The 18,039-nt window shown below is 31.4% G+C and overlaps 3 protein-coding genes and 1 non-coding gene across 7 annotated transcripts; 2 read left to right on the forward strand and 2 right to left on the reverse strand.

Moving 5' to 3' along the window:
- The first annotated feature begins 1,478 nt into the window (after positions 1 to 1,478).
- LOC108329785 (rop guanine nucleotide exchange factor 5) lies at positions 1,479 to 5,052 on the forward strand. Its single transcript, XM_017564163.2, has 7 exons — positions 1,479 to 2,124; positions 2,367 to 2,483; positions 2,670 to 2,824; positions 2,923 to 2,997; positions 3,094 to 3,384; positions 3,641 to 4,003; positions 4,346 to 5,052. The coding sequence occupies exons 1-7, from the start codon at positions 1,836 to 1,838 to the stop codon at positions 4,856 to 4,858; spliced, it is 1,803 nt and encodes a 600-aa protein (XP_017419652.1). The 5' UTR covers positions 1,479 to 1,835; the 3' UTR covers positions 4,859 to 5,052.
- A 263-nt stretch (positions 5,053 to 5,315) lies between these two features.
- On the reverse strand, positions 5,316 to 5,387 carry TRNAP-AGG (transfer RNA proline (anticodon AGG)). The gene has a single exon. It is a non-coding gene; the product is annotated as a tRNA-Pro (tRNA).
- A 386-nt stretch (positions 5,388 to 5,773) lies between these two features.
- Positions 5,774 to 8,204, forward strand: LOC108327597 (uncharacterized). 4 transcript variants are annotated; one of them, XM_052873718.1, is made up of 2 exons: positions 5,777 to 6,487; positions 7,906 to 8,204. In XM_052873718.1, exons 1-2 carry the CDS (start codon positions 5,973 to 5,975, stop codon positions 8,165 to 8,167), a joined length of 777 nt encoding a protein of 258 aa, XP_052729678.1. In that variant the 5' UTR covers positions 5,777 to 5,972; the 3' UTR covers positions 8,168 to 8,204. The 4 variants fall into 4 exon arrangements, with proteins under 4 accessions (XP_017416773.2, XP_052729678.1, XP_052729679.1 ...); XM_052873719.1 differs by having other exon boundaries at positions 7,833 to 8,027; XM_052873720.1 differs by having other exon boundaries at positions 7,836 to 8,027.
- Positions 8,205 to 11,715: 3,511 nt separating this feature from the next.
- Positions 11,716 to 14,591, reverse strand: LOC108328318 (uncharacterized). The gene is made up of 6 exons (XM_017562175.2): positions 14,128 to 14,591; positions 13,349 to 13,406; positions 13,024 to 13,190; positions 12,500 to 12,578; positions 12,332 to 12,389; positions 11,716 to 12,080 (listed from the first exon to the last, which is right to left on the reverse strand). Exons 1-5 carry the CDS (start codon positions 14,272 to 14,274, stop codon positions 12,373 to 12,375), a joined length of 468 nt encoding a protein of 155 aa, XP_017417664.1. The 5' UTR covers positions 14,275 to 14,591; the 3' UTR covers positions 11,716 to 12,080; positions 12,332 to 12,372.
- Between the last annotated feature and the right edge of the window lie 3,448 nt (positions 14,592 to 18,039).

Here is an 18,039-nt window from a genome sequence, read left to right on the forward strand (position 1 = left end):
ACGGACGCCTTAGCTACACAGGATTCATACAGTCCGGACGGTCGGTCTAGTATCAGGATTTTGGATGAAATTTATGTATGAATTGAATGTATATGTTGTGAACTTACTTGCTGGAATTGAGATGTATAAATTGTATGTTTTGGTTTGAATTAAATTCAATAAGCTTACCCTGTATCTCTTTCTTGTGTTGTCGTTCGTCCTTGAACCTCCGTCTTGTCTATGCAATGATCATCCGTGTGGATGTGAGCAGATGGAGAGGCGTTACTGGGAGAAACACTGGAAGAAGAAAATTTGGAGGACGCCAACCTCGTAGAAGTAGAAGTGAAGGCCGAACAGTGAGGGCGTTCGGTTTTTAGTTATTGTAGTTAGAATAGTGAGCGGCTGTGAGCGAGCGCTCTTTTGTTGTTTGTAATAGTTGGACGTTCGGTCATTGTTTTGTAAACCGTTCGTCCTTATCTTTTTGTGAATGCTCGTTAAATTATGTACTTTAACGGCCGTTCGGCCTCTTTCGTTGTTGTCGTGCCCTTTGTTTAAAACTGTTTTGAATTATTAATATATGTGATTATTCTAAGTATATAGTTGATGACTGTATAATTTTGGGATGTTACAGTAGTAGCTGTAAAAAGAAAAATCTATGGCAAAATTTCATAATGCAGTCTCTGATTTTATACGTTCAAATTTGCAATAGGAGATAATTAAGGATTTTTTTTTCTAGCGCTACGGAATCAAGCAAAATTGATTATCAATAAATACCATAAAGAAGTTTGATAGTAGGAGTTGGAAGATATATAAAAGAGGGACCAATTACGCCTTATTATGGTGCCATTTTCAATACAAGCTCGTAAATATTTCATGCCATCAAACTATTCAAATTTTAAAATACCAACACTATCTATCCATCCACATAAATTATTATCTTATTATACGTCTATCTTTTTTCCTATAATTAGTGCTACAAACTTCGCCAAGCCCCACACTATCAAACCCTAACTCAACCACGAAAAATATTTTCTAAAATGGCATTCCATTTGAATTAAAATACTATCTATTTTCCCCAAATAAGTAAGTAATCATAGGAGGGTACAAAATCTTCTGTTACCATTTCGTACAACTATATTTTCTTCCAGTAAATCACAACTTCATTTTTTTTGATGAAGACATAATGCTATGAAAAATAAGAAAAATATTGAACATGTAGATTTTATTTTAGTGTCAAAAAATATTTTTTGTAAAACTCTTAATTATTTTTAAATAGTATACTTGCGTGTTTTCTTTTTTAATTTCTGAAAATTCTGACAGAATGAGATACTATTTTTTATTTGAAAATTCTGCCATTGAATCTTACTGGTCGTAGAGCAAACGTGAAAGGCCAAAAAAGTAATTATGAGAGCTGAGCGTGATGTTGTTGTAGTTTAGTGTGGCTCTGCTTACTTACTCCCACAGCTACCGGGTTCAAATTTTTTATTGATATTTTGAACGTACCTTCAAACTCTGAGAGCGAAAGCCAGAAGAGAGACGTTGTCATTTTGGTATGTAAAACCTTCAAACTTGAAATCAAATTTGTCGATGTGAGAGTGTGTGTGAGTTTGTGTGTTGTGTGCACTGTGCAGTGCAGAGAGTGGAATCCTTTTCGGAAAAAGCCACACGTCTTCATCATTGCATCGTCTTTTCTTCCATGAAACATCCTTAGCGGTCCCTTCATATATCCTCAAAACCCACCTCACATTTGTCTTACCGTTATGTTTCGACCCACGTTCCCAGTATCTTCTTATCTGCCTCCCTGCTAACTGCCCCATTTCCCTTTTTCGACTCAAACCGCTTTCTTTCTCTCCCAGATGGATGTTTTTCCCAGCAAGAACGAAACTTCTCAAAACAAAACAGATGGGGTTTCCTCTTGTCTCACCGATTCCACTGCAGACTCCAGGGAAACCAGTTTCTGTGCATCCACTTCTTCAGTTACCGTTGAAGAAGCAAAGGCAAAAGGCTCTTCTTCACCCGCTCCTCTTGGTTGGCCCATTCTCAAGGCTACACTCTCCAAGCGCTCTAATTCACATGAAAAAGAAAACGAACATAAATCTCACTTGGAAGACACTAAGCTTACTCGTATTGGTTTGAAGCTGTCAGGTTAGTTTTTTTTTTTTTTGTTTATCTTTTAAAGAATGTTATGATAGATGGACGTGGCTGTGTTTGGAAAGTAGAAAAGTATTGTGGGAATTTTACTTGATAGAGACTATTTTTTCAGTTGAATTCGTTGGAGTTAATAATTGGACTCCCTTTTAAGTCATTAATTAATGCCCCTTTGTTATTTTGTGTAATAACTCTAACTAGAGCTAATTATTAGATTTATTTTAATTTGTTTAAAACAGAAGTTGACATGATGAAGGAGAGGTTTGCAAAATTGTTGCTTGGTGAAGATATGTCAGGTTCTGGTAAAGGGGTTTGCACTGCTTTGGCCATCTCTAATGCCATTACTAATCTGTGTGGTATGCTTCCTTTCTTGCACACAGACATTTGGCTATCAGTTTAATTGAGAAGCTGTTTGGTTTGTCTTTGTTGGTCAAGTAGTTCAAAATTTTGAATTTTCTCGTTTGATGTAATTTTGAATTTTCTCGTTTGATGTAAATTTGAGTTTTGTAACTTGTTCAAATTTGGATTATTTGAACGTGTAGCAACTGTATTTGGGCAATTATGGAGACTAGAACCTTTACCTTCTGAGAAGAAAGAAATGTGGCAGAGAGAGGTGGAGTGGCTTGTTAGTGTTAGTGATTACATTGTTGAGTTGATGCCTTCTTGGCAAACATTTCCTGATGGGAGTAAACTCGAGGTAAAATTGGATTGAATCTTGATCTCATTGCTGAAGTCTGATTTTTATTCAAAAGGGAATTCATAATTATGATGTTTCTAATATAGTGCATTCTTTAGGTAATGACTTGCAGGCCTAGGACAGATATTTTCATAAACCTTCCAGCTCTTCGCAAACTTGACAACATGCTTCTCGTGAGTATTGAATCTTGTTCTTTCATGGCTCACTAGTAAATTTCTGTGACATCATTCAATGTTTGAGGCCTTAATGTACATTTTCTTTTATAACAGGAAATTTTAGATAGTTTCACTTCTACAGAGTTCTGGTATGTAGACCAAGGCATTGTAGCCGCAGAAGCAGATTGTTCAGCCTCTTTTCGCAAAACAATTCAGCGGCAAGAAGAAAAGTGGTGGCTTCCCGTACCTCGTGTCCCCCCTGCAGGACTCAGTGAAGACTCAAGAAAACAGTTGAATCACTCTCGAGAATGTGCAAACCAAATACTAAAAGCAGCCATGGCTATCAACAACATTGCTTTGGCTGACATGGAAGTTCCTGAGTCATATTTGGAAGTTCTTCCTAAGGTCTAATCTAAATTCTATCATTGATAGACTTTTGCCCCTTGAGTCATTCTACGATTAAGAACAATGAGCAAACAAAGAATATTGATTACACCATTACAATTTACACTCACTTTGCTTATCTACTAATAAAATCTTTCTTTTGGATGTATGTTTCCTTAAGCAATGTGATCAATGGTTTCTGTGTACCTGCAATAAGATGTTGTTTAGTTAACTTTCTGTCACGTTATGACATTGTCTTGAATATGGGTTTCTGCAGAATGGAAGAACTTGCTTGGGGGATTTTATTTACCGTTACATAACATCAGAGCAATTCTCCCAAGAGTACCTTCTTGATTGCTTAGACATATCCTCTGAACATGTTGCATTAGAGATTGCAAACCGTGTGGAAGCAGCAATTTATGTATGGCGCCGAAGAGTTCACTCTCGGTTCTTACCATCCCCAAAGCCCAACCGTTCTACCCCAAAATCATCATGGGAAATAGTCAAGGACTTCATGGTTGATGGAGATAAGAGAGAATTGCTAGCAGATAGAGCTGAAAGCATTCTAGTTTCCCTGAAGCAGCGGTTCCCAGGCTTAAGCCAAACCACCCTTGATACCAGCAAGATCCAGTGCAATAAGGTTGCTGCATTACATTTTTCTCAATCCATCTGCATGTTCCTTGCACTTCCTCAATTGCATATATTAAGGCCCTTTGAAAAAGTATTCCTTTTTAATAAAAAAATATCACTTTGTTTTTTAGCCATTTTCCATTTTTAAAAACTTTGGAAAAAAACAGTGAAAATAAACTTTTGGTTTTTTCAATCTCTTGTAGATCTTCGAAAGCCTATTGAAAATAAGAAATTGAAAACCTCTAAAAATTGATCAGACCCTTATTGACACATTTTTACGGAAGCATTTAAAAAAGATCTTTGCTTTCATAATTGCATATATCATTGACACATTTTTACACCGACATTTCAGGATGTGGGGAAATCCGTGCTAGAGAGCTACTCAAGAGTTTTGGAGAGCATGGCATTTAACATTGTAGCTCGCATTGATGATTTGCTATATGTGGATGACTTGACCAAACAGTCAGAGAGGTTTGCATTAGTTCCTACTACTATTACTACCACTACAGTTAAGGTGGTTTCTCAGCAAAAGAAGGTTACGCGTCCACATTCGGTGTCTGTCTCAGGCACTGTTACTCCAAACAAAGCAGCATTTGGCAGACCAAGCTTTTCACCAGCTTCCGTGCCACTCATTAGTCCTGCAAGAGGGGAGAGAACTCATTTCCTCCATAACAACAATAGCATCAAACCTCATCGTCGTGGCTTTGCGGTGAGGAGAGTGCTGTCAAATTATCTTGGAGTAGAGACAAAGACCACTAAGATATGCAGCAACTCAACTGAGGTGAAATGTTCGAACCCAAGTAGCAAGAAAACTGAACAACAACGTGAGAAGAAACCATGCACACTCAAAAACAAAACCAAATGAGACTACCAAAGGTTTATCTATTAGATCCAGTCAATAAGGTTGTTGAGATTCGGTGACACAAAGTTTACATAGTTTAGTGGAGCATAAATTGTTATAAAGAAGCATTTATTATATATTTTTTAACTTCTACATTTGTATCATTCAGGACCATTATATATTTGTTGGTATTGAGAATTCAAATTCATATTGAGATCTGAAGCAGTTGGTATTCATCAAATGCTTTTGAATTTAAAAATGCTGAGAATCACGTTGACATTTAATGATATTATTTCAATTTATAAAGTTCACTTTGTACCAAACATAAGAAAATGGAGCTTGGTTATTCGTGTAATTGTGACAAGTGGGACCTAAGACACTAAGGTTGCTTATTCTTGGTTGGAGTACTAAAATGCAGGAGTGGTCACTGACAAAAGGAGACTTGATAGTAAAAGAAAAGGGAAAACAAAAGTTAAAAAGAGGGGCATTCCGAGAATTGAACTCGGGACCTCTCGCACCCTAAGCGAGAATCATACCACTAGACCAAATGCCCTGAATGATATTGACTTGTAAGTGAAATATTAAATTTCTAACATACAAAATTTCTAGATCGTTTCCATATATGTAAACATCACAGCACCAAACGTGTACGCTTTTCCTCTTTGTCAGGATGCTTCTGCAATTTTCTTTGAAAATAGATTTGGAATCAAATTAAATAACATGTTAAAGGAACAGGAAATGTGACCTTTATCAGATTTTACTGATCGTCACAATTTTAATATTTAAAAATCTTGTCCAATTATTTCAAAGATTTTTTATTTATTTTTATCTCACTACTTTAGTTCTTTGGAATTTGGACACACTCTTTTCAAGGTATTTTGGTCAAAATTAACGCCACAAACATATTTATGTATTATCATGTTCTTCCCTGTTAAGAGAAAAAGAAAAAGAAACTGTTAAACACGCAAAAAGACCCCAATAATTACAAATAAATCTTTGTATTTACAGAAAACAGGTCGGTGAAAGCGTTTCGTTGCTGGCAGGCATATATCTGACCAGTGACCCCGTTTCCCGTAAGAGTCCATTCCATAAATTTTCGTCGTCTTCTCTCTTTTTCTGCCTGAAGAAAATAATAGCAATGTCATCTTCCTTCACGAGTCTTCACATCACCGCGTTAGACGCGATAGTGAACGTGAACTCCCTTTTCACTCTCGCTGTCTTCGTAGGCCTAACGTGGAACCCTAACGATCCGGAGAACAATCTCAACTCCGATCCGGCGTGCGCTCCCACCGCCGCCATCGCCGAGAACCTCATCGCCTTCCACGTCTACTCCTTCAGCTCCTTTCTCTTCTCCAGCCTTGTCGCACTTGCGCTCAAGCAGGCTATTCGCCTCTCCCGCACCACCTCTTTCCACTACCCCGCCGCCGTCGAGCACCTCGTCGCGCACGTCAACCGCTCCTCCCTCCGCGTCGGAATGCTCGTCTCTGCTGTGGGATCCGTCTTTGGCTGCTCCTTTCTCATGCTTGCGCTTGTCAACGTCGCGCAGATAAAGCTTGGAACGCTTGCCTGCGGAAGCTCGCACACCTACGCCGCCGTCGTTCCGCTTCTCATCCTCGTCCCCATTGCGCTCCTCATCTACGCCTCGCTCGTTCTGTACGCTTTCACTCGCTAGGTTTTCTGTGAACGAATGCAATCGCGTTTAACACGATTACAATGTTTGATGCGGCTACTTTATGTGTCTTCGTTGAAATTGTAGAGGTTTATATTTCTACTGAGTTTTGGACCTTTGGAGATGTTCTAAACTCCGATTCGCATTTGAAAATTGATCCTGAGTAAGTGTAAATTAATACGAATGTGCTCTGAAATGGAAGTGTTGCTTTCGTTGTGTGTCCTTGTGAATCAGGCTTTGAGATATTCATCTTTGTCAATACAAGCAGTTTGATGCCTGATGATAAGTTAGATCTTCATGTTAGAGTGTAGAGAAGAACTTTTGATGAAAAATTTAACATTATAAAAGAATTTTGGTATTTCAGGAATTAGTCTTTTACTGTCAATTAGAGAATACTTCTAGTTAACCCAAACGATAGTGATATTGGGGGTTTCGATTGCATTTCAAACTCAATGTACAATTTCATTGGATATTTAGCAGAGCCTTTGGAATTAAGGTTTCTCTCTATTGTTGCCACTGAATTGTATGAGAATTAAGGTACACTATTCGTTTTTTGTATCTGATTACTGACCAGACCGTTTAAATTGAATAACTTCAAATTAGTTTGAAAATTAAATTAAACTTTAGTAAAATCTTTAGTTTATTTTTAAATTTTATATAATTTTTTATTGCTTTGTGTATAATTGAGTTATACTTATTTTGTTTGTGTATGAATAAATTTAAAAAGAATGTAACACTACATTTATTGAATTACAAATAGTTTTAATTGAAAGCAGTTCAAGATAAAACATAGTTCATATTAAGTTTTAATCAATCTACAGGTTGAGTCATTTTCTATTGATTGGATTCAATCAGTTCGACTCCAATTAAATCTATAGCAACACTATTAATTTCTTTAGAATTGTTTTAGAGTTTTAAATGTTTTTTAAGGGCATTCTTGATTCTTGATTAGGATAGAGTACTTTCTTAAATAAAAAAAATGTATTTTTCTCTTTAGTTTATGAATAGATGGGAAAACACTTAACCGTTGGCTTGCCTCAAAAGGATTGTTGAAGGCTTTTACTTCCTGCAACCCTTAAATTTTTAAAATGACTAACATTTTTCAATTTCATATTTCAATTTATTTTTTGAAATTTTCAGAACACATAAAATACATTTTAGAATAATTTTTTGGCATGGGATAGCCAGAACAAACTCTTCCAAAATGTACCTAATGCCTTTTGGAATGATTTTTTTGGTACACTTTTATATAAAATGTGTTTTGAAATGAGCTTTTGTTTTGGATTCTCTTTTCTTCCTCTGTAGTTTTCTTATACTCTTCCTTTTCAGCAGCAGCAGCGGTGACGGTGGCAGCAGCAGCAACAATGGTGAAAGATATTTGACTATTATTCTGTTATTGTAGGGTACAGACAGTAATTATGGAGGTGCAGAAGCAAAAACCATTGTTTTATTACAAGGAAACGACTTCACCAACTTCTATTAATTTGTTTCGGGGCTGGACAGTAAATAAGGCCTACCTTACCATATGGGCTTTTGCGTCAGCCATTTACTCGTGTTTAAAAGCAGCTTCATTCATTAAGAAAACATCTATTTATATTCGACAAGTGATATTTTATAATTTTTTAATAATTATTCTATTAATGATTTTTAATCAGTGCTTCTAGGACACTGGTTAACGAGACAGTTCATATTTTCCTTACATTTTTCTTTCTCTAACAGGACTATCCTATTAGACAACATTTCTCATGATTTATAAATTTAGTCAGCATCGATCAGTAATTTGACTTCTCGGACAATCTACAACATTTATAGATTTTTCTTATCCATAAACCATGGATGATCTTGGTATAGCTTGACGTTTCACATAATAACTGAAGTGGAAAGAGTATCTGTTTTGTAGAGAAAGATGAAAACGGTAAAAATAACAACTAAAAATTAAGTACTTAATTCAAATGTTTATCTTTCGTTTTCACAAATCTTAGATCACAACAACTCCATCTTTTCCATTGCGAGCTCTTTGGGGGAATTTCACTGAAATAGTCCATCTCCCAAACTTGAACCTGTGGATTAGGGAAATAACCTTCTTGATTTTCATTGAACTTCTAAAAGTTACCTTGTTAAATATCTCTTTCGCATGTTTGTACGGCCCACTGTACAAACATCAATTGAAAATCTCAAGTCTTTGAATTAGTTATCAATTGCACAATGCCATTTTCAGGGTATATTCGTTCTTCATTTTGAATCACAATGCAAGATATTAGAGAAAAAGAAATCCAAGGGTCAACTATATTTGTTCTTGAATCTCCATTTGATTTGTTTGCTTCTGTGCTTATGAATACAACAGCCATGGACACTCCTTGGCTTCTTTTCATGCTTGTAATGTTCTATCCAATTCTTGGCTCTTTGATTTTGCTCCATTTTCCGAAAATATGTGGTTGATTTTGACATTCAACAACAAAAGTTATCTACATCAAGAAACAAACTCTCTGAACTATAAAGTCTGAGAAAAGTTAGATCACACAGTTTGAACATTGTCAATCTTGCCTATTCCACTCAAATTGGCTATGTATCTCTAAAACCTCCGCTGTTGACATGATTCCATATTCAACACAAACTATTTAGGATTTAGATCTAAACTTTAAAGAAGATCCACAATTTTATTATCACATATTTTAGATTAAAGATTATGTAAATTTTTTTTTGTGTAATTTGACATATCTCATTATTATTAGATTTTCGTGATGAATCCATTCAGAGCCGATGAAGTTTTGTTAATAATAGTAAATTGAACTTTTTTCATAAAATATACAACTTATATGTTTTTATAAATGGTTAATTAAATTTAAAAAAAAAATACAAAACTTATATTTAAAAAAAATTGAATTTACTATGGAATATCAACATTTTTATTATACTTTTAATAAGGAGGTTTATATCCTCATTTAAGTTTTTAAATGGGTATACATCTTTTTACGTGTTTTTAATATATCTTACTTATATTTTTTATAAGGTGACACTCATACCCCTTATTTTATTTAAAATAATATATTCATAAATTTTTAAATAAAAATTATATTTTACAGCTATATATTATTTCATAATAATATATATTTTTTAAAATATTATTGTTTTTAGTTTAATAAGATACTTTAAAATTTAGTAATAATAAGACTTTTCTGATATTTTTAATATAAAATAATTACATTATTTAATTTTTTGTTTATGAAAAAAATTAGTTCAAATAAAAGAAGAGTCGTTATTTTAAAATATATATAAAAAAAGTGTCTTAATTATTAAAAATAAAATATTAAAACTATTAAAAAAAGGATATTTATTTTAAAACTAAAGAAGTTTAAGTGTATCCTTTACCATGACTTCTTGTAATTCTCCAGAGAAAAAATACTTCTGGTGATAGTAGAAGATTGAACCTTCATTTTATCTTATTAGTAAGCAGCCACAAGGAATAATTACAGAATAGCACAGTTGAAAAAGAAGACGAGGAAGAGAAGCCTCGATTGGTTTTGTTTTCATATTAGATATATACAATATATATCTAATACCAAAAAACTATATACAATTTATCTGTGTCTACAACTTTCTCCCTAGAAATTACATAATATATCAGATAACTTTTATATATATCTCCTTAAATTTTCAGAAGCAAGTTTTTGGTTGGGAGTTTCATAAGAAGATAATGTTAATATGAGGTAATGCTTAACTCTATCTTTTGCTACTATACATTCCTTCACCTTTTAATACTTATGGATGGATTCAGTGGTTCATTTTTAACGCCTTGTTCTCTTGAGTGGATTTACGGGAGAGTAATTAAAGGGATTTGAAGATAAATTTTTTTGTTGTTTATTTGAATAAATTTGGAGGTAAATGAGAGTGAATTTGGAGATAAATGAGAGACTTTAATTTGCATTTTTCAGTTCATTTTTAATTATATATTTTTCTCATATTAAAATACTGCATATCTAATTTTATATAAACAGATCGATAATATTGAAACAATTTTCTTCCACCTTAATTATATCAGTACAATGATTAGTTCCACCACTTTTGTTTATCTTGCACTGAACGTGGTTAGGCATAATAATGGTTTATAACTCACATAACACGTAGCTTTTCCACTTTGTGGATGAGGGAAGTACAAAAACTGAAAGACAAAAGTGAACAGGAAAATTAATAAGCTTGTTTTAGGTCAATTTCGGTTGAGAGAAAAATCATAAATTAAGTTTTATCTTTGCTTATCTGGTTAGATAGAAATATAGAAAGTGTTTTAGTATATAGATCTTTTGGTCCATATATGAAGAATAAATACATAATGTAATTAATCTTGATTTAAATATAAAATTAACTATTTCTAGTCAGTGATTATTTTCTTCTGTGTCTCTTACATGTAGTATTATTGTATATGAATCTGGACTTGTGGTTGTTTAACAGATTTGAGCTACATCAATCTGAAAATTATCTACATAAAAAAATTAATTATTTTAAAATAAAAACTTTATATTTAAAAAAGAAATACTTAAAACAAATTAAATTGTAACTCAAAATTTAAAAATTTTAAAAATATATTATAAAATAAAATGAATAATTAAATAACTCATTCAATTTAGATAGCTTAACAGTAATTCGAGCAATTTAAATAATTCAAAGGAAATTTGAATAACTAATTTGTTAAAACGGTTGTAGAGTTATTTGATGGTTTGAAAATGTATGAGTGTATTTTAATTTTATTAGTTACCTAAATTAACTTTCAGTTTATACTGGATATCGTGTTTTTATTATTTTTCCATAATTAAAAGCAAAATTCATTTCGAATTCCAATTGACTAAAAACTATAAATAGGTATCTTTTTCAACTCCTTAAATTTAAAGTGATTTTTTAACTAAAATTCAAACTTATATTATATCATTGATTTAATTCAGTCAAATTGCTTTTAGAATTGAGTTTGGTTATTTCAATTGTTGACTCTTAAGTGGACTATATTACAATTACTGGGAGTTTTATTATTATTATTATTATTATTATTATTATTATTATTATTATTATTTTCATTTTCATTTTCATGTTGGTGTACTGCACCTTTCTTTTGTATTGCTCGAGGTGCATTAACTTTGGTGGCGTAGGTTGGTGTGTGTCCTTTTTTTTTTTTTTTGCATTTTAATTTATCCTTATTAAAAATGTTAAAGAAAAAAAAAGCTTATAAATGCAGCTCTTATTTATAAGTCACAGAATGCTACATGCTACACAGCGGATAGAACGGGAAACGTTAAAGTACATGCAACAAGATCACATGATTCTAGAACACTACTAAAAGTCAGCTACCAGCTCGAAACTGTTTGCATGAAATAAGAACACAACAGCAAGTAATTATGGCTTGAAGCTACTACGTACTAACTACTATAAGGGTTGACTTATCATGTGCTACAAACTTATATGTGCGAGCTGTGACAAAAAGGACTCAACACATGTCGAAGAGTTCCAGTGTCCGCTACCATGTCTTATTTCCCTACTTAATTAGAGCACTGCCACTGCGTACACCGTATGTGGTCGTTCATATATATCATCCTGCAAAATCAACAAATTCTCCATCTTTCAAAGCTGATCAATTGTAATGTTTCTCTCATAAAACTTAAAACAGTGGAGTTTTAGCAGTAGAATTTCACTATTCTACAGTGGCTATGAACACAGAAGAAACAGAATTGTGTATATTACATTGTTGGAAGGAAGAAAAATATCATGTTCAAACCTCGTGAATTTCAGCTCTATAAAAATAGAAGGAAAAAAAAATACTGGAGTTAAATTTGAATTTCAAATACCTGATCCGCAGGATGGGAAGCTTTTCATACATTCGCAGAGGTTAATAATAAAGAGAACCTGCGGGAATCGAAAATAATGTAGGTATTATTAAGTCAGTAAATTTTGCTTCACTTAGAATTTTTGTTTATTTCTTTTTCCTCTGCTACGTGGAGCCAAGATTGTCCTACCTTGCCACCAGTTCCCTCTTGAAGCACTATTCGAATCGTTACCATTTGGGTCATGATCGTCTTCCTTGTCTTTCTTAAACTGCAAAGATGCCAAATATGCTTCAACTAAGGGAAAAAAAAAAAAATACAACACACATATCTATGCATGTAAATACTTACTACTATAAAGTATTCACTGCATTATTATTATACGGTTACTATTTTATTTATATCAGCCAATGATCCTTGCAGCATCTCATTTTAAAGTTGAATTTATTCACTTGTGTGTTTACACTTATCTTTGAGGGATTAAAAGGAAAGCTAGAAAAGAGAAAGTGTGGTTTACTTTCTCTTATCATATGAAAGCAAGGTTGAGGAAAATGTATAAAAGATAAAGCATATGTGCTGCAAAAGCATAAGTGTAACTAAATGTAAAAACAGTGGAGGTTGTACTTAAAAATATTATTATATATATTAAATAATGATCCCTTTGGCAATCAACAGCATGGACCATGATGATAAAGGATGGGAATTGAGGCACTCACAATGTGGTGGGATTCAGTGGTCCTGGTTCTTGGGGAATAATTTTCTTGACCACCATAAAAGATTGATGAACTGTAGTAACTACTGGGCTCCACTGGCTCATTCTGATAATTGGTACTGGCATTCTTGTTGGAGACACCGCTGTTTTCACCTTTGTAACCGTAATTGCCTGAAACGAATCCAACCGAAGCTTTACTAAATAAGCCCAGACATTATAATTTGATTGAAAAAGCCACATGTTCCCTGTCTATAGACAAGATTTGAGATGAACTGAAAGAGGGCATATTTAGTACTTCAGGTCAAAGTGGTATATGTCTCATAACGAACCTGGTGCTCCATAATTTTTGCATCCCATCTCTTGTTTTGTTGAATCTCTCCCTCCAACCTAAAGTTGTATAAAGAGTAACAGGGTTAAGTCTATATGTTATATATGTCAATTATTTTTCTCATCAAACCAGTATATGCTATATATATCGCTCAGAGATCAAAGCTGATCATATTAACTTTACTCCAACACTACTCATACAAGAACATATTCATTCACGCTTAAAGTTCTGATTAAAGCTAAACTTTATGCGCACAGAGAAGAGCTAGCCAGACCAAAACAATTTACAATCCATACTCAACAACTAATCGCTTGCCAACTTTCTCAACTCAAATATCACCATCTACATACTACTATACTCCATTTTTGTATATCATGGTGAAAACTAGACCAGCAAAAAATTATTACTTTTTTTTTTTTCTTTTGCAGACATCCAGTTATAGTTAGTTACCTAGATAGAAGAGTTTGACCATATATAATGCTTTCAATAACTACCTTGTAAAAAGGTGTGCTATTGATACATACATACCGGCTCAAACGAATCAAGGACCTTAAAGCTTAAAGCCATAAACCATTGAAGTTAATTCTTTTGTTATTATACCAACACATTAGAGGTATGATATTCCCGAAAAAACCTGTTGGTTAAGTAGTCAGAAACAATAACTATGCCATATAGCCAAAACAGAAGATCTCAAAAAAAGAAAAACATGCAAGAGATGTTATGAAAGGAAGATTGAGCAATAAAAAGTAGAAAAAGAAAGTAGGAAGGGGACATGCATACAGTGGAAGGAGGTGGGAAAATGGAGCCAAAGATGCTGGTGGATGAAGATGAAGTGGTGGAGGGGTCCTTGGGACCAAAAAGATGATCAAAGTTGGTGAGTGATGATGAGGAAGAACCTGCTGCCACTTTCTTTTTGTTGTTCTCCATGTCTGGTGAGTGTGACTTACGATTAATAGTGATTAACGAAGGAAGGAAGGTAGCTAGCTAGCTTTATGTGTTTGGAGAGGTATAATATAAAGGTTTCTTTCTTTGTCAACCAACGGACAAAACTACTAGCTAGTTTGATAAGTATATATCTATCCTTTAACGACCAAAAGATTGGATAAGATTTGCAGAGGTTTGGAAGAAGGCGAAAAAAAGATAACGATGGAAGATGGGGAAAAGGGTGCAGAGAGAAAGAGAAAGAAGATCGAAGAAGAGAAGAAAGGTGAGAGAAGGATAGGAGAGCACGTGATGGTAGCAGATGATGTGTAGAACATGATACGTATAGAAGGTATTTATAAGCCAAAAAATATGCTGCGCCCATGTGCCCCTCATTCAATTTCAATTTCTTTCTCTTTCTTTGACACATGGGTTTCCACTTGGGCCCCACCTCGACTTCATACCCAAATCCAAAACCCTTTTCTCATATGTCTCTCTTACCTTCTCCTTTGACTTTCCCTTCTCTTTTACCTACTCATTTCTCTTCAACCAACCATTTCTTTCACTCATCTTTCCCACAATTAACTCTCATAATTCTCTCCTTAACTATCCTCATTCATTCCTATCATTTTCATTCAATTTCAATTTCAATTACTTCTAGACAACCACATTTACTAATATAAATTCAAATAACTATTATAGATTTTGCTTTAGATTTTACTTAATTTTTAACGTTTGTTTGCTTTTAAGTTTCAAAATTCACTCTTTTTTTTACCTTGACACTCTTAGTCAAGCTTTGCTAATAAATGTTCCTCATCTCTTCAATGATTATACCTTCCACGAGCTTAATTAAAAACCATTGCGAGATTTGGAGAAAATAATATGATTTTATGTTATTTTACGTGGAAGAAACTGATTTCATAAGGTATTTTCCCCTTGGTTTGAGTTGAACCAACATTACATTTAATTACTTGTTGCACTAGAATAGTTTCACTAATATTTTGTGTATATGTACGTGCATGATATATATATTTTATATGAATTGTTTTGGTAGGTTTAATAGTTAAAATTAACAAAAATTCAAATACATTTTCTTAAAGCTTTAGATATTTTTTAAAAGAAAATTATTCTTTTAACAACTTTTTTTTTTGACAATATTTTAACAACGGTTTATGTGGTAACTTGTGATTGGTCCATTGTCAAAAAATTATTAAAAAAATATGTTCATCGGTGTCTTTTTAAAAGTTTACTAGTATTTTTTTTTCTTAAAATACTACTCTATTTTTGTTTAATTTTGTCAATTTAGTTTTAATATGTTTTCTTTGTTATAAAGATCAAATTTTTGTTAACATAATTTAAATAATTAGTGAAAAGTGAATAATATATTTCATGGGTTAGTTTATAATTCTTTTAATTTTAATTTTTTTAATTATATATTTTAAAATTTTAAAAAATGTCCCGCTAGCATTATGTTGAATGATAATAACAATGTCATGTGACAGGGTTAGTGATACGTGTGGTTTTAATGCTCACTTCACATTATCTTATATTTAATTTGGTCTTTATATATATTTTCTTAATTCAGTCATAAATTTTTAAAAGAATTGAACAAAAATAATAAATATAGTGATCAAATTGAATATAAGATATTCAGACATAACACTCATCCTAACACATCATATTGTCATTATCATGAGTTACATGATAGATGTTAGTTTAACACCTGAACATTTTTTAATTAATAAAAATTAAAAAATTATTAACTAAATTCGCTTTTAGTTAATTATTTATATGACATAACAAAACTATTAAATTAAAAAATAAATTGACAAAATTAAAATCTTATTAAATGAAAAAAAGTTAAAATTTAATTAATAAAATCGAACGAAAATAGAAATCGGGTATTTCAATTTTTTTTGTCTTATATTTGTAATAACATTCAATTATCTCTATTTAGCTTGACGTGGTTGCCTAGTTTTTTTTTTCAAATTTAATATGATCCTTTTTGTTATATCAACGTAATTCTTTCTATTTTATATGTGAGATTGAAAATTAAATATGTAAAAGGAGTTAGTGATTGTATTAATAAAGTAGACCATTTACTTTTAAAAAAAATGTAGAAAGCTAAGTAAAAAATAAATAAAATAAACATTGAATCATTATTGTAAATAAGACAAAAAAATGTTATTAGATTTCTTTAAAGATAAAATTGTAATAGATTTTAAAAATTTTAAAGTTAACAATATTATGAATATTCTGAATATATAATGATGGATCTTATTAATATTATCTGAAACAAAATATTAAAACATTAATTTATATTGTGCTCGATCTTCATTAATATAATTTAAATTATTATTTTTTTAAGTAAATTTAATTTCTAAATTAGTCTTTATTGTAATAGTTTAAAAATTTAATAAATGAATTTAAATACAATATTATTATTATTTTAAAATATAATTAAAAATATAATATAATATAATATATTTACAAAAAGTATGAATTTATATTGTATATTGTTATAGATAATTTTTTATAACAATTAGAATGAAAATAAATATGAAAAGATGTGGGAATCCATGCAATTTTTTTATATATATTATTTATGACTAATAGAATGATTATTTATGAAAAGACAATTGTGATTTTCTATATAGAATGATTTCATACTCCTAAGTTTGATTTGTAAAGTTGGAAATCACCATCTTGAAATCACTTTTCTGCATTTTTGTTTTCGCAACCAATAGTTACCAAAAGCGACGATATGTTTATGCTAGTGTTGTGATCGTAACAATATAAATGACTTACTATATTGATTTAATTTAGAATTATTATAAAAGTATTCAATTTTATATAGATTCTCCTCAAATAATTTTTTCATCAGTGAAAGTAATTTGTTTAAGAAAATAATTTTATTAAGATTTTTTTCCTTTCTCAAAGTATTTGATAATTTAAATTGTTTAAAATAAGCTAGACGTGTATTTTTATATTTTCGATAATATTTGTTTGAGTTGATTATTTTCTTTAAGATTTACATATTTTATTTATTTTCTATTAATAAAATACTAAAAACTAAAATTTATTGAGAAAAAAACATATTTTTTATTTACTTTTTACAATATATAATTAACTTTTAAAATGATTTAATAATTTCTCTTCATGTAAGGGCCAACCTAAGTAGGGTATGCTAGAGTGCTTAAAATAACGTGGAAGGAATTTTGCATAAACAATTCCCTAACATCAATAAAAAAAGCACTCTTCTTATCTTTTAATCAAGAGTTAGGATAACTGACGTATCGAATAGTAACCATTCATTAGAAAAAGGTTAAAAGACCCTAAGGATTTATTCACTTTTAGCTTATATTGTAGTGTATATAAATTAAATTTATTTTTAGTTATTTGAAGCAAATTGTTATTTTTAAAACACATATAATATATTAAAAAAATGTCTTAACAAGTTTAAAAAAAGTCTTAAAAAGTGAAAAAAAATATTTAAATTATCTTCAATTTCAACTCTTAAGTAAAAAAAAAAAGTTGAAAGATATATGTGCATTTAAATTGTCTTTTTTATTAAAAATTTGAAAGATTTGAACCTATATATATATATATATATATATATATATAAAAGTTAATTATAATATATAATTACTTTTAATTATGGAAAATTTCTTATTAAAATATATAAAATTAAATTAGAAAGTTGAGATAAAAGAACATAAACTGAAAGAAAATGACAACTATAAATATAAAATAGAGGAAAATTTTAAATGC

The sequence above is a fragment of the Vigna angularis genome, chromosome 2 (assembly GCF_016808095.1).
Source record: "Vigna angularis cultivar LongXiaoDou No.4 chromosome 2, ASM1680809v1, whole genome shotgun sequence".
NCBI classification, from domain to species: Eukaryota; Viridiplantae; Streptophyta; class Magnoliopsida; order Fabales; family Fabaceae; genus Vigna; species Vigna angularis.

Excerpts from the sequence above, each read along its gene's own strand:
- LOC108329785 (XM_017564163.2), top strand. The coding sequence starts at position 1,836 with ATGGATGTTTTTCCCAGCAAGAACGAAACTTCTCAAAACAAAACAGAT. Across the intron at positions 2,484-2,669 it reads TGCCATTACTAATCTGTGTG|CAACTGTATTTGGGCAATTA; the intron begins GTATGCTTCCTT and ends TTGAACGTGTAG. Across the intron at positions 2,825-2,922 it reads CTGATGGGAGTAAACTCGAG|GTAATGACTTGCAGGCCTAG; the intron begins GTAAAATTGGAT and ends TGCATTCTTTAG.
- LOC108327597 (XM_052873718.1), top strand. The coding sequence starts at position 5,973 with ATGTCATCTTCCTTCACGAGTCTTCACATCACCGCGTTAGACGCGATA. Across the intron at positions 6,488-7,905 it reads ATCTACGCCTCGCTCGTTCT|GGTACAGACAGTAATTATGG; the intron begins GTACGCTTTCAC and ends CTGTTATTGTAG.
- LOC108328318 (XM_017562175.2), bottom strand. The coding sequence starts at position 14,274 with ATGGAGAACAACAAAAAGAAAGTGGCAGCAGGTTCTTCCTCATCATCA. Across the intron at positions 13,407-14,127 it reads TTTTCCCACCTCCTTCCACT|GTTGGAGGGAGAGATTCAAC; the intron begins GTATGCATGTCC and ends ATACAACTTTAG. Across the intron at positions 12,579-13,023 it reads CCACTGAATCCCACCACATT|TTTAAGAAAGACAAGGAAGA; the intron begins GTGAGTGCCTCA and ends GCATCTTTGCAG.